At 52.9% G+C, this 14,205-nt stretch overlaps 1 protein-coding gene across 7 annotated transcripts in view; it reads right to left on the reverse strand.

The window, feature by feature from the left end:
- The window catches only part of ZMYND11 (zinc finger MYND-type containing 11), a 114,266-nt gene that overhangs the window by 54,631 nt on the left and 45,430 nt on the right, over window positions 1-14,205 (reverse strand). For 6 of the 7 annotated variants that reach the window (XM_046013437.1, XM_046013439.1, XM_046013441.1 and 3 more), the window contains exon 2: window positions 13,501-13,635. In XM_046013437.1, the coding sequence (XP_045869393.1) occupies window positions 13,501-13,616 (116 nt within the window). In that variant the 5' untranslated portion in view covers window positions 13,617-13,635. Of the gene's footprint in view, window positions 1-13,500; window positions 13,636-14,205 lie in introns of those variants that run through there. The other variant, XM_046013442.1, reaches the window with a different exon arrangement.

The following is a 14,205-nucleotide window of genomic DNA, read 5'->3' on the forward strand; positions in this document are numbered from 1 at the left end:
AAACGTAGCACCAACCATGATACGGAACGTAAACGTCTGATACTTAAGTGTTCTACCCATTCTCTGGGCTGTGTCAGTGAGTCCTGCCCCCCCCCCCCCCCCCCCCCGTCCTGCAGGCTGCCCCGAAGGCCTCCTCCAGGGCACGACCTCCCGCTGCCACCCAGCCCTCAGCACCCGAGCAGCAGGATGCAGGGTCCGGCGCAGCGCGTCCCCGACACACTGTGCGAGTCCCGAGGCAAAAACACAAATGCAGTCGAGTGGTAGGAAGCCGCTGCTTACTGAACCTCCTTTCAAAAGAAACCTCACAAGTGATCATTTCCAACGCCATTCTCTACTTCAGTCCTTCCAATAACCACTCGATCCCGGCGACTCGTACCACACCGCTGGAGACCCTCCCTCTCCCACAGCGGACCGGACGCAGATGCCCTCTGCTCACAGCACTTTCTAACTGTCCTCAAACCCCTGCGGGGCCAGCGGTGCTCTGGCCCGACACACGGAGTGCATCCGACATGCGTGGGATCGAGCCCCGCATCGGGCTCTCTGCTCAGCGGGGAGCCTGCTTCCTCCTCTCTCTCTGTCTGCTTCTCTGCCTGCTTGTGATCTCTGTCAAATAAATAATAAAATCTTAAGAAAAAAAAAAAAAAGAATGGCCTGTAGGGTTCCTCTTCCATAAAACTCTAGAACCAGCAAAGCTGTCAGCGTGGTGAAAAGCAGATCGCGCTTGCAGCTGTGGGCAGGGCAATGACCACCAAGGGGTACAAGGAACCCCGGGGGTGTGACACCTTTTTGTACCTTCACGAAGACGGAGGCTACAGGGCACCTGGGGGCTCCGTCAGTGAAGCGTCCGACTCTTGATTTCGGCTCAGGTCATGATGTCAGGCTGTGAGAGACTGAGCCCTGCGCTGGGCTCCACACTGGGTGTGGAGCTTAGGATTCTCTCTCCCCGTCTGCAACCCCCAATCCCACTCATGTGGGATCTCCAGGAAGGAAGGAAGGAAGGAAGGGGAAAGGGAAAAGGAAAGGAAAGGAGGCAGACCCTCCACAGGGGCCTTCATTTGCTAAGGAAGGAAGGGAAGGGACTTCCTGGAGGAGGCAGCTAGTTACTGCGAGGGCCGACCCTGCAATCCGTGCACGTCTGCTCGACACACCACGCGCTCCGCGGCAGGGCAGCCGCCTGCAGGCTCGCAACACGCAGCAAGCAGGTGAACGAGCACGCGCCAGGGGCCCCTTCCTGGTCTGGGGTTCCAGGCATTCGTGGATACACACAACTGAGAACAACCCATGCCTGCGGACAGAGTGGTGGGAAGAGGACACACAAATCTTGGCATGACCATGCTAACCACACAGCCCTCAAGTACCCCCCCAAGCGTCTCCGTCCCTAACGGTTCGATATCGACACAGAAGGAGACGCGCTAGAGAGAAACAAACAGAAACTGGACCCTCCCCCACCGCATGGAGAAGCCACTGATGTTTGGTTAAAGGCCTGTGAAAAGTAAGACTCGAATGCTGATAAAAGACAATGTCGCAGAATATTCTTACTAAGGATTCCTTAAATAAAAAATTTTGGGGGCGCCTGGGTGGCTCAGTCATTGGGCATCTCCCTTTAGCTCAGGTCGTGATCTCAGGGTCCTGGGATCGAGCCCCGCATCGGGCTCTCTGCTCAGTGGGGCGCCTGCTTCTCCCTGTCCCACTCCCCCTGCTGTGTTCCCTCTCTCACTGTGTCTCTCTCTGTCAAATAAATAAATAAAATTTTTAAAAAAATATTTAAAAATTAAAAATTTCAAAAGCACAAAACATTAGGCCAAAAACAATGAATCTGATAATTACAAAATTAAAATTTTCAGTTTAACAGGAACAGTCGGGAAACATTAATAAACAGACAACAGGACTTCCAGAAGCCTGACATGCATAAAGAATTAACGTCCAGACGTCAGCTTCCGAAAACCAACAGAAAAGCAGAAGAGCCGGGTGGGAGAAGGACAGACGTCCGCAGCCAAGGCAGGCCGACGCCACGTAACACCGTGAGCCGCCTGACCTCACTAACGAGCAAAGAAACGTAAACGAAGACACGTGAGTGACAGCTTGTGCAAACAAGCAGCCGGGTACCAGTGGTCACGTGGGGGTGGGACCCCGGTGAGCGGCTCCCACACAGGCGTCCCCGCGAGAGCTCAGCCCAGTCAGTACCGCATGTCCTGCAGTCGGGGAGGCACCCCGTTCCCGGACTCACATGCCAACGAACCCCACCCCCGTCCGCCCTGGAGGCGTCTGGCAGAGGGACACCCAGGACAGCCGAGTGTCCATCGGGAAACAATCCTTCTAGGCAGGGAGACACGGTGCGAGGAGACTACTGAACCCAACGGAAACCTGCACACGCCCAGTTACCCAGGAACAGAGCAGCAGCACGGGGTAAAGGGCAGGTGGTCCGGCAGCGGGCGCACCGAGAGCAGGTGGACGGGGCGGCGAGCGGAGGCGCTTGGCCCAGGCCTCGCACTGCGTGTGTTCATGGCCGCGGCTCTCGCGCCGCCTGCCTCCGGGCTCACAGCTCCCGCTGGCATCACACGTGTGTGCCGGGCACAGCAGACTTGCAGGGACCCGACAGGGACGTACGTGGGGCTGAGCACGTGTGGCGGGAAGACCCGGCCACCCCTCATCTCTGCTCGTCTGAGGGCCACGCCGGTAAGGTTGGCAGCGCCAACCCCTGCGGTTGTCTGAAGGCGAGTAAATGAACGAACACGACGTGAGCGCACAGCACCTGTCACCTTGCTCCCCCCCCAAACTGCATGACCGAGGCCCACCGCCTGAGCAGTGCACGACCATGGCCAGCAGTGACTCTCGGTGACCATGCAACGACACCGTCACCACCAAACAATGACCAGGAAGAAATGAGTCAAATCCGGACCGAGAAATCACACCTGATTAATCTGCAGCTTTCCTTTCTCCAAGTGTCCTGCACCGCGACTACACAACCTAGAGTAAGACATTTCAATAATGCTGGCCGATGCAGGGGTGGCTCAGCACACACACGTCACCAACAAGGACGACACGCCACTGAGACAGAACGGACAAGCACATCTGAGCAGCACATCGGACAGAATCCACATCACGGAGCACTCAGCACACGGGGTACCGGAGGAAACCGCCTCGCCACGGCAAGGGGCAGACACAGCAAGCGCACGGACCCCACGGTCAGCTCTACGGGCTGAGAGTTCTCCTCCATGGTTGGACGAGACAAGGAGGCCCACTTCCATCAGTCCTAGTGAACACACTGCTGCACCTCCTAGACCGAGCATTTACATAACAAAAGAACAATAAGCATCCAACTTGCAGATAAGAAATAAAATGACCTCTGCAGACATTATTATCTCGGCGGTAGAAAACTCTAAGGAATCCACCAAAAAGCGCCTGTAACTAACAGATGAATTCGGCAGCGTAGCCGGACGCGAAGTCATACAACCAGCCGTATCTCTAACAGGAACAACGAACCATTTCAAAAGGAAACTGTGAAAACAATTGTTTAAAATCACTCAAAGAAGAATAAAACACGTAGGAATGAACCTGACCACGGAGGGGGAAGCCTGCACACCGACCACCACCAGACACCGCTGAAACGAACTCCAGACACGGACAAATGGAGACCCGGCCCGCCTTCGTGGGCCAGAGGACGTCCATTGCTACAAGGTCAACGGGACCGACGCCATCCACGCATCCGCACGCCCTCCCTATCAGAGGCGCCACGACACTTCTTTCAGATGCAGAGAACCCATCCCGAAAGTCGTGTGGACTCTCCACCGACCCAAAGAGCCAAAATGACCCCGAAGAAGAACCGGGAGGACTCACACGTCCTCCTTCAAACCCACTGCACAAAACTGCAGTAACCAAACCGCGTGCTGTCGGCACAGACGAGGGGAGGCGGACAGACAGCCCAGAAAGAAACCCTCACGAGACAGCGGAAGGAGCGCTGACGCCGCCGCCGAGAGCCCTCGACGGGGAACCCACAGCGTCTTCCCCAGACTGAGCTGGGAAACTGCACGTCCGCAGGCGGGGGCCGGGGGGGGCGGCCGGACCCAACCCAAGAGCGCACACACCGATGAATGCAAAACGGATCAAAGACCGCGCCGTGGGGCCCAAACGGTAAAACGCTGGAAGAGACGGAGGCCAGAAGGTTCGAGACACTGGATTGGGCAATGGTTTCTTGCATGTGACCGAAGGCACAGGCCACCAAAGAGAAAACAAAGTGGACTTCACCAAACTTCTGAAATGCTGCGCATCAGGACACACTGTCTGCAGAAAACGACCTGCAGATCGTGCATCTGGTAATATCAGAATAATGTCCAGTTACCGTCCGGTCAATATCCAGGATACAAACAGAACTTCTGATACTAACCGCCAACCTGACTCCAAACACGGGCAAAGAAGCTGAACAGCCACGTCCCCCAAAGACACAAGAGCGGCCAATAAGCCCGCGAGAAGATGCTCGACGTCACTCAGCTCCAGGGAAACGCACATCAAAGCCACGACCAGGTGCCGCCTTACCCTGTCGGGGCGGCTAGACCCGAGAGACGGGAAGGACAGGTGTTGGCAAGGAGGTGGAGGAAGGGGAACCCTGTGCGCTGTGGGTGGGAAAGCAAACTGGGGCTGCCGGAGTGGAGACCAGGATGCAGGGTCTTCCACAAAACTCAGAATTACCGAATGACCCCCCCAACCCCACTTCCGTGTCTGAACCCCCGAACAACGGAAAGCAGGGTCTCTGCGCTCTGCCCGCACCGGCTCACACCAGCATTAGCCCACCAACAGCAAGCGCATGGGAGCAAACCCCGTATCCGCGGCCGGGCGCGCGGGTCATGGGACACGGGGACGCCACAGTCCGTGCAGTGCGGTGTCTCCCATCCCGAAGGAGGAAGGAAGTCTCCCCCAGGCCACAGCAGTGAAGCTTGAGGACATCGTGCTGAGTGAGACGGCTGCTGCAAGGAGACAGGATACGATTCCCCTCTGAGAGGGACTCGGATTTGTCACGAAGGCAGAGTGAATGGCAGGTGCTGGGGGCGGACGGGTGGGGACCCAGTGGTCAGCGGATACAGAGATTCCGCTTCACACGACGACGAGAGTTACGCGGAGGGACAGTGGGGCAGCTGCACAGCGGAGCGGATGTATTTCGTGCCACTGAGCTGGACAGCAATGGTTACACTGTGTTTTACCACAAATGATCTGCCACTAGGTGTTGTACAGACGGTCCACAGGTTTTTTCAAGTATTTCATTGAACAAAAACTTCAAAAGCTAAAGAACACCTTTATAGGTCCTTCATCAACGAAGTTTATTTGAACATTTAGAATAGACTCCGAGGACATAGGCCATTCCTAAAACTTAGCCAGGAGCGAGTAATTTGCTCACGCAGCCTCGCCGTCTTACGCACGAAGTGAGGCTCGTGTGCACGTCAGGGCGGTTACAGGGTGATGCGGAAGCACGCGTCCAGGACAGTGAACTAAAGTCTCCAACACGTGCAAGGAAACACGTCCATCAAATACCAGAAGGAAACAGCGAATGATCAGACGCCTGGACCACAGCATCACAGAGATTGACATTCGCGTCTGCCACCGACAACCTCTGCGCCTTCAGGCAAGACCCTCCCCGCGGGGCCGCCATCTTCAGCCACATGAGGACAGTGACCACAGACCTCCTGGAGTTAGGAGAATTCACGGAGACAAATCCTACACAGCACAGGGCTTGTCCCAGATTAACCACAACTCTCAATTCTGAGCCTTCCTGAAACTGTCAACGAATGCAACTGAGTATTTCTCATTATTAGGAAACCTGTCCCCGCCCCCTCGCCCAGCTGCGCTTCACACAGACCCAGGGGAACGACGCATGCCTCACCCCAAGGTGCTCACCATCAGCAAAGGAAGCAGAAATGGTTTCGGGGATAAGATCCTCTAACAGGTAATACAAGTGCGTTTTGTACACGTCACCCTGCGCGGGAGCAACGGGCACGGGACTGGTTCTCCTGAGGAACGAGTAAGTACCTCACAGGACAGAATACTGGGGTCAAATCTTAAAAGAGTATATTTTGGGGGCGCCTGGGTAGGTCCGTGGGTAAAGCCTCTGCCTTCGGCTCAAATCATGATCTCAGGGTCCTGGGATCGAGCCCTACATCGGGCTCTCTGCTCAGCGGGGAGCCTGCTTCCTCCTCTCTCTCTGCCTGCCTCTCTGCCTAGTTGTGATCTCTGTCAAATAAATAAATAAATAAAATCCTTAAAAAAAAAAAAAGGTAGATTTTTGTCTACTAATGAAGGAAAAATACAAAATAATCAAAACAAGAGAGTGCTCAGGCCGAAGGGACCAGTGTCGTCAGAGGGAAGTCGGAGCGGGGAGCTGCAGGGCATGAAAAGGAGGACACGCGGGGCCCACTGTGAAGGAGGCCTCACACAGACGCCCCGTGCAGGAATTTGCACTTTGTGCACAATGGGGAAATAACAGGGTCTTGAAAGAATACAGAGAGGGACGCCTGGGTCACTCAGTCAGTCAAGCCTCTGCCTTTGGCCCAGGTTCATGATCTCGGGGTCCTGAGATCACGTCCTGCCTTGGCCTCACTGCTCCGCAAGGATCCTGCTTCTCCCTCTGTCACTCCCCCTGCTTATGTTCATTCTCTCAATCTCTCTGTCTCTGACATATAAATAAAATGTTATTAAAAAAAAAGAATTAGACCTACAATCTAGAAAAATACCAAAGAAGGGTAAGGCTTACATGCACTTGAGCGGGTTAGGAACGACCTCCTTGGGACGTGACTTCAAGAGGGGTCTGCCTGGCAGATGAGTCTGGGGGGTCAGCATCCCAGGCAGAGTGAGGACAACCACGGATTGGGGGCCCCGGGACACAGCACCCTGGGTGGGAAGTGGCAGGCCCGGCTAGTAATTCCATGGGCGGGAATTTAGGCTTTGTGAGCAGCAGAGAAAGCTCTCGGTCAGGCAGCGTTTGATGAGATGGCGTTCTGGAAAATGCCCCTGATACCAGTGATGGGAAACAACAGAGACTACACGTGTGGGCGGCCGGAAGCCCAGACAGGACCCCGTGGCTAGTGCGGACGGGGAACGAGGTGGGTTCAGACTCGGGCCAGAAGGCGGGGAGTAGGCCCACTCTAGACCCTGAAGAGGCCTGTTCCATCTCCCCCGGTGTGAAAAGTAGTGTATTTCACTCACTACTTCCATATTCCAAATGCACTCAATATCGCTCTCTGGGTCCAGGATAAAAATCTCAGGGTTAGCCTCAGAGGCCCTCCCTGTCTGGCTCTCTGCATCTTCATCTCCTTTCCCTAAAAGCCCTCCAGCCCCTCTGCTCTGACTCTCACAGGCCTGAATCCCACCCATCCTCCCTAATGCAGGCCTTCCCCGGCTCCCTGATGTCCAGCGACCCCTTGACCGCGGCCAGGAGTGTACCCATCAGCACAGACCAGCACGTGGGGCAGAACCCCGGGCCATCTGCGATGCCTCTCCTATGACTCGATCACACTTGCTCACTCTTCAGTGGTTACGCTTTTCTGTGCCTCGTCCGTATGTCTGCTTTGCAGAGCTGCAGAGAAATGTCAAACATGAAAACAGCTAGATAGTAATCCAAGCCGGGAGGAGTGCCCTGAGAATTCAGCAAGAGAAAGCTCACTGTGGAGCTGTACTATATTACGGTTCAGAACCCGTTACTTCTGCAAGGCTGTTATTACATAAAGTGAGTTAGCGTGAACAGTGGTGAAGTGTGTCTGGCAATCTGCTACCATGGAAGCAACATAAGAAAGAATAAATCATCACAGACTGAAATGGGTACGCAGTTGGTAACTTTGTGAAGAATTCTTGGGATTGTATCCACAGCATAATATTAATGGCTGGTTTTCCAAAATAACTTGTTTCCAAAGACTCAGCAGGCTATGGCCATCCCCCTCCTCTTCGGCAAGCCCGGCAAGGGAGGGGGATCCACACAGGGCTCGCTCTATCAGCACACGCTAAGACCAAATGACACACAGAAGATCAGCATGGCCCCTGTAAGCAGCACACACAAATTTGGAAAGCACTCCTTATTTTTGTGTTGTCCGCCAAAAAAAGGAAAGAAAATGACACAGAGACAAAGCAAAATGGTAACTTCACAGCTCTAGGTGTTTCATGGAGTGAATCCTCGACAAGCCAGTACAGAGATGGAGCGTGCCTCCTGGAACCCGAGACGTCCGCTGCACTCGGACGGCTCCCAGCGCGGGCTTGCACCTGTCTATAGTGACAGGCGGCACTCCAGGAGGACGCGGTCACTGCAAACGTATCACAAGAGGTCAGAGGGCACAGTTACACCTGGGGTGTGACCCTAGAGTAAGCGATACAGGTCATGAATTGATGCCCTGATCTGAAACTCGCACGGGAATGGGAAGTCTTCCGGCCCCACATCAGCCTAACCACACGCATCGAGCACATCACTCCAGAAGCACACGGTCCCAAGTGTCCGAGACAGCAGGAAAACAGAAAGGGTCCCTCGCCCTGTCCGGCTGGCACAGAGTCGTCTGACCCCTCGCAACGGCACAAACCAGCCCGTGACCCCGGCAGAGAAGAACATAAAATCCATACCTGCTTCAACAGATCGCATTTCTGTCGTGACTATGGCTGAGAATACAAAACGCTAACGCCGCCTGATGGTTATCCACGTTGGAGGTGAGGATCATGTGTGTGTTCAAGACGGAACAGGAGTGACATGCATGACTTACTTTATGGGATACTGAAATACAGGTGACTGTAAATGACACAGTGAATTATGAATAATATAGGAACTCTTAGGGGTTGAAAGTTTAAATTTCATTTGTTACTGATTTTGCTGTCATATATATATTTTTAAAAGATTTTACTCATTTGAGAGAGAGAGAGCACAAGCAAGGGGAGGGGCAGAGGGAGAGAGTGAAGCAGGCTCCCCGCTGAGCAGGGATCCCGACGCAGGGCTCCGTCCCAGGACCCCGGGATCATGCGTGGCCTGAGCTGAAGGCAGACGCTTCACCAACCGAGCCACCCAGGTGTCCCTGCCTATGATTCTTAATCTTTGTTCCCGACTTAAACAAGAGCTAACACCATGATCTTAAGCACAAAAATGTTGTAAATATTTGTTTTATATAAAATCTTGCCTGTGCTTACCTGCATCTCAAATGACTCTTGTGTTTTTTAACATAAAATGACTTGCTGGTTTCAGTTTTATGATGATTTAGCATCACAAACCATACTTCAGTGTCTAAAAACGTAAAATGTTTTTACTGAGATACCCAAATTTACTTGTGTCTACTTAGCTCTCAAATGAGGACTACGGAATTTTACATAATCAACTGCCAGTTTATAAACACGCACCTTTAAATGAGAGGGACAGCCTGACCACTCATTACAAATCAAACTCCACACCATATACATACTTTGACTTCAGACTGATGCCTCCGGTGAAAGCACTTTCCACCCCAAATAACAGAACCCGCCCAAGAAGTTTCTGTTAGTTACCGTTCTTGAACAGAACAAAACTCTGTTCTAAAAACAGGGAGCAACTTAAAAGAAACTGGTAAAAAACACGCAGGCCTCTTTCCTGGGGTGCGTGGCGACCACAAGAGGCCCACAGACGGCACACAGAACACATAAACACACCAAAGAAAGAAAACAGACGAGCTAAGGACTTTGTGTCCAAACTGATGCAGTCAAAGGCTGCAGCCCCTGTGACGCACCGGCGAGAACCCGAAGGTCGGTTCCCATGAGGTCTTGACCACGGATCTCCCAGACGGTGCAGCCACTCGGAAAGCGGGCGTGGAGGCTACTCCGAACACTAAAACAGAACGACCGCACCATCCAGCAATCCCGCTGCTGGGTGTTTATCCGAAAGAAGTGAATCACTATTGCAGAAAGCTGTCCATGCCCCACCACGTCCATGGCAGCACGCGTCACCGCGGCCACAGCGTGGAAACAGCCCACGTGCCCACCGGCAGAAGCGTGCGTGAGGACGACGTGGTGCACACACGCAGCAATGACTCAGCCGTGAGAGAGGAAATCCCACCGTCCTGGGCCGGTGTGACGGATCCCGAGGGCACTGTGCTAAGCAGAGTGGGTCAGACAGCAGCACCCAGACCCTGCACCCTCTCACAGGCGTTAGCTACAAAGACCGAGCGCCAGACTCGCAGAACAGGTTGGGGGTGGCCAGCGGCGCGTGAAACGGGGAAGGGAGCAAAAGGTACAAACTTCAGTTGTAAGAGAAATTCGTCCCGGGCGTGTCGGGTTCGGCATGCTGACTCCTGTTCACAATAACGGATGTGTCTGAAAGGTGCTGACGGAGGAGGCCTCTCACCACAGAAACAAAACGTGTGACCATGCGAGGGGACAGAATGAAGTGACTGTTTCGCGGTGGGTACAAGCACAAAATCACGATGTTGTACCCTGTGTACACACCGTATCGTATGTCATTTACATCTCAGTAAAACTGGGGGAAAGGAATATAAAAAAGAAATCGACCGGAGAATGCACTCTGGACCCCAAGGGCTGCCCGTGACCGTGAGACACACACCAACCGCAGAGGGAACCGACGCTCGCTGTGAGAAGACAGCGCACCGGGCAACTGTTCCCGCCCCCCTCGGCCGGTTAGACCCGCTCCAGCGGTTCGAGAACAGGGATGACACCCTACACCACTTCCAGGAAACACAGGACTGGTTACAGCCTCCGTGCATTACTCTCCAGCCGCTCGGCAAATAATGTTGGATACAACAACTAACTACGATTCATGACCGCCTCACTGCGTAAGAAAAGAAATAAAGATTTTTGGTAGAAGAGTTACAGAAAATCCAATAGCCACAAATTCCAAAAGTAAAAGTAAGCATTCATAAGGCGTTTTTTCTCTTACTTATTTATTTACTCTCTGCCCATGAGAAGGCCGGGAAAGACCAAGCCGCAGTGAGCATGCGGAGGGCCAGACGTGCTTCTGAGACTCAATTTCTATTCGACAGAAACCAGAGCCCCTTGGAGAAATCAAAGGTTCTAGGTCTGGGGTGGGCTGCAAAAGCGGTGAGCCTGAAAAACCCCGTTGGGTGAGAAAGCAGAGCCCCACTTCAGGAGCCCACACAGAGAGGCTCCAACCAGTGAAGATAGAAAACGTCTGAGCATAAGTCAGGATTTTGTCAGAAATGGACTGAAGTATATCAAAAGTACTGAAATGCCTGAATTGCAAATGACATTAAAAAAACTAACTGGTTACCATTAGAAGTTGCTATTTTAAAAACTGGTGAAAGAGGGAAAGGGTCTGTTATTCCACCTTCGGGTGTGAACACAGCAGAGGACTGCCCGAGAGCACGTGACGGCAAGTCTGGTCCGCACAGAGGCATTCCAGTTTACAACGGAAATATGAGCTTAGATCACCACAGTCTGGCAATCCTTAATGAATTACTGGCGCTGCCGACACGACTAGCTGCCCACGCGCGGTACCCGCACCACGGCCTCTCGGTAGGAGGACAGGGCACCTGTGACCGGTCTCGCCCCACCCAAGCCTCGAGGGCAACTATCCGCTCCCACGAAATGCAGAGGAACAAATCCACCGCCAGATGCGACCAGCCAGAGCCAATGAACGCGCGTCTTCAACACATAAAGTGCAAAAGAAGCCACCACGGGGGTGAATGAGAACTTCCCACTGATGGGGACCTTAACGGCACTTTTGCGGGAAACAAACCAAGCAGAGCTTGAATGTCACACAGAAGTTACTGCAGTGTGTGGGGTCTGCCGGGCTTCCCAACAGGGTGGGGGCGGGTGTGCGGGGAGCCGCGGAGCCTTCGTTCTCACCAGACGCGGTAGAGAAGGGTCCTGGAGAGCACACGTGCCTCCCTACCGCAGCTGCGCCAGGGCCAGCAGGAATGTCACACGGGTGTGACAGGAGAGGACAGTGATGTTCAGGCTCGGCTGTAACGGAGCAGAGCGTCTTGATCTAAGTTAACCAGAGACTGGGAAAGAATTCACCTGTTCAGAATACAGACCAGACTCCTGACTGCCCATCGTGGGGGGGCAGCAGTGTTTTGAACGTGCTCCCGCCAGGGTGACAAGGACACCAGCGTGGCCCAGATGCTTGGGCCCAGGCCAGCTGGCTATGCACACAGCCCCTCTGGGGGCCGACGGCCACACGGGGAACTAAGGACAGGCAGGCTGTGACCAAAGTATGGATGCCATGGCGGGCGCCCAGAACAGGCAGGAGCGGCACTCGGAAAGGGGGAGACCGGACCGCCACTCCTGCCAACACTTACCCTCCGATTTTCTTATTCCTTTTCATCTCTAGACAACACTGGTAAGACATGGATTTTTTGGTAGGTGGATACGTTTCTTCCTACCACCTTCAGATCTACGGACCCTCACGCATGGAGAAAAACCAGCCTCGGTGGCCTGAGTCTGTGCCGACAAAGATGGGACAGGGTGCAGGATACCCGAGGGCGTGTGCTCCCACTGACAGACGTCTGTGCGCACGCGGCCGGTCGTCTGCCCCACCGCGGCCACCAAGGACTAGTGAGTGCCCCGGGCAGGAGCTCCACAGTGCTGGGAGAGGGAGACACTACTCTGTCGGTCAGCGACCCTAAGTTAAACATTAAATCCAAGGCGCAGCGTCTGATCTCACATTCTTCCACGAGTAACTGTAATGTACATAAACTGTGGTTTATTTTCAAGAAAATTGCAGCCGCAGGAAAATACTGACAGCTTCTTGTTCCTGAAGTTTGGGAAAAATATTTTCAGGCCAGTATGACCTCACTATAGCTTCCACTTTGTAACACATCCTCAAATTATTTGCTTTTCATAAAAACATATTAATTTGACTTATTACGTGCTCTTTACTTTACTCCTGTTGCCCCTAAGTGTTACCTACTCTCCTTCTCTCGGCCTGCAGGGCAGGAGGTGAGCACGGCCAACTCCAGGCTTACAGGGCCAACACGGACTAGGAACCGCACACTGCACCCCTCTCGTCCCGCCCCCCGTGAGCAGCCTGCGCCGGCTCTAACAGAATGCAGGTAAGAGACAAAAATACGTGGCGCTCCATTCTGTTACTTATTAAGACAAAATAAGCATTTCATTCAAGGGGCTCATAAATCACGTCTCCCGTTTTCACAGGCAGCATGTAAGGAAGCTATACAAAGAATAAAGAAATTCCATCTAAATTACCAAAACGTATCATGCAAACATTTATAAAGAGATGAATTTAGCTTTATTCCCTTCAGAATACTCAGAGAAATAAATGCAAAGCCTTTTTAATAAAAAATCTTTAATTATTAAAAAGCTGCTATAAACCGTACACACTGGTATTTTACGTCTCCGGTATTTATTAAACATCTTAACACAAGCTGCCTATCTATGTCTGTTTTTCTGACAAGTGCATACCAGCAAAAAGTGCCATTTTGTCATGTGTTGATGAGCATAATAATTAAGTTATTTTGGCACTCCCCCCCCCCAAATCTTACAGGAAACCTTATGAGGACATTTCTTCTTAAATGTACTTACTTTGTAATACGGTCGATGTTGGCGATTTGCTTCTGGTTCCGTATAATCTCAATGGCTGCCCAGAGGTGCTGGATGGCTTTTGTATCCGCCTGTCGCCTTTTTGTTAAACGTGCCATGACCTGTTCACTTCTGTGACTGCAGGACACAAGAACATAAGGGGAAGAAAGCAAGGATTACAAGAGGAACCACCTTCGGCGTACGCAGAAGACTCTGCCTCCTGAGCGCTGGCGGGTGCTAACGCAGGACGGAGTGCGTCAAACTTCTGTGTCTACCGTCTACGTTTCCAGCTACTTTGTAAAAATTGTCATTCACTTTATGACACTTTAAGGCCAAAGAGTTATGAACATCTCCCCAAGAAGGACACGTGGTCACCCTATTCACCCATTTCATTCGAAAGCCAAACAACGCAGACTCTCACGGTTCGGCACTGCGCTGTGGGTAACTGTGATCTCACAGGTCCCCGGGAATGGAACCGAAGCCCCAATTCTGCGGTTCTTAGTGTATCACACTCCAAGTTTGGGATTTCAAGTTTATGTAGACATACTGACAAATGCAAACACATTCTCTTTCTTTCCAAATAGTGAGGAGACTGTGTTTCTGACCGAGGCATGAAAGGCTGGGAACCAGGGGCCCAGAGGAGGACGTGGGGGCCACACCATCGGAAATGGGCATGGGCTCGGGCCGGGGCAGCTGCTCTTTCCTACT

The sequence above is a fragment of the Meles meles genome, chromosome 7, assembly GCF_922984935.1.
Source record: "Meles meles chromosome 7, mMelMel3.1 paternal haplotype, whole genome shotgun sequence".
Lineage (NCBI taxonomy): Eukaryota > Metazoa > Chordata > Mammalia > Carnivora > Mustelidae > Meles > Meles meles.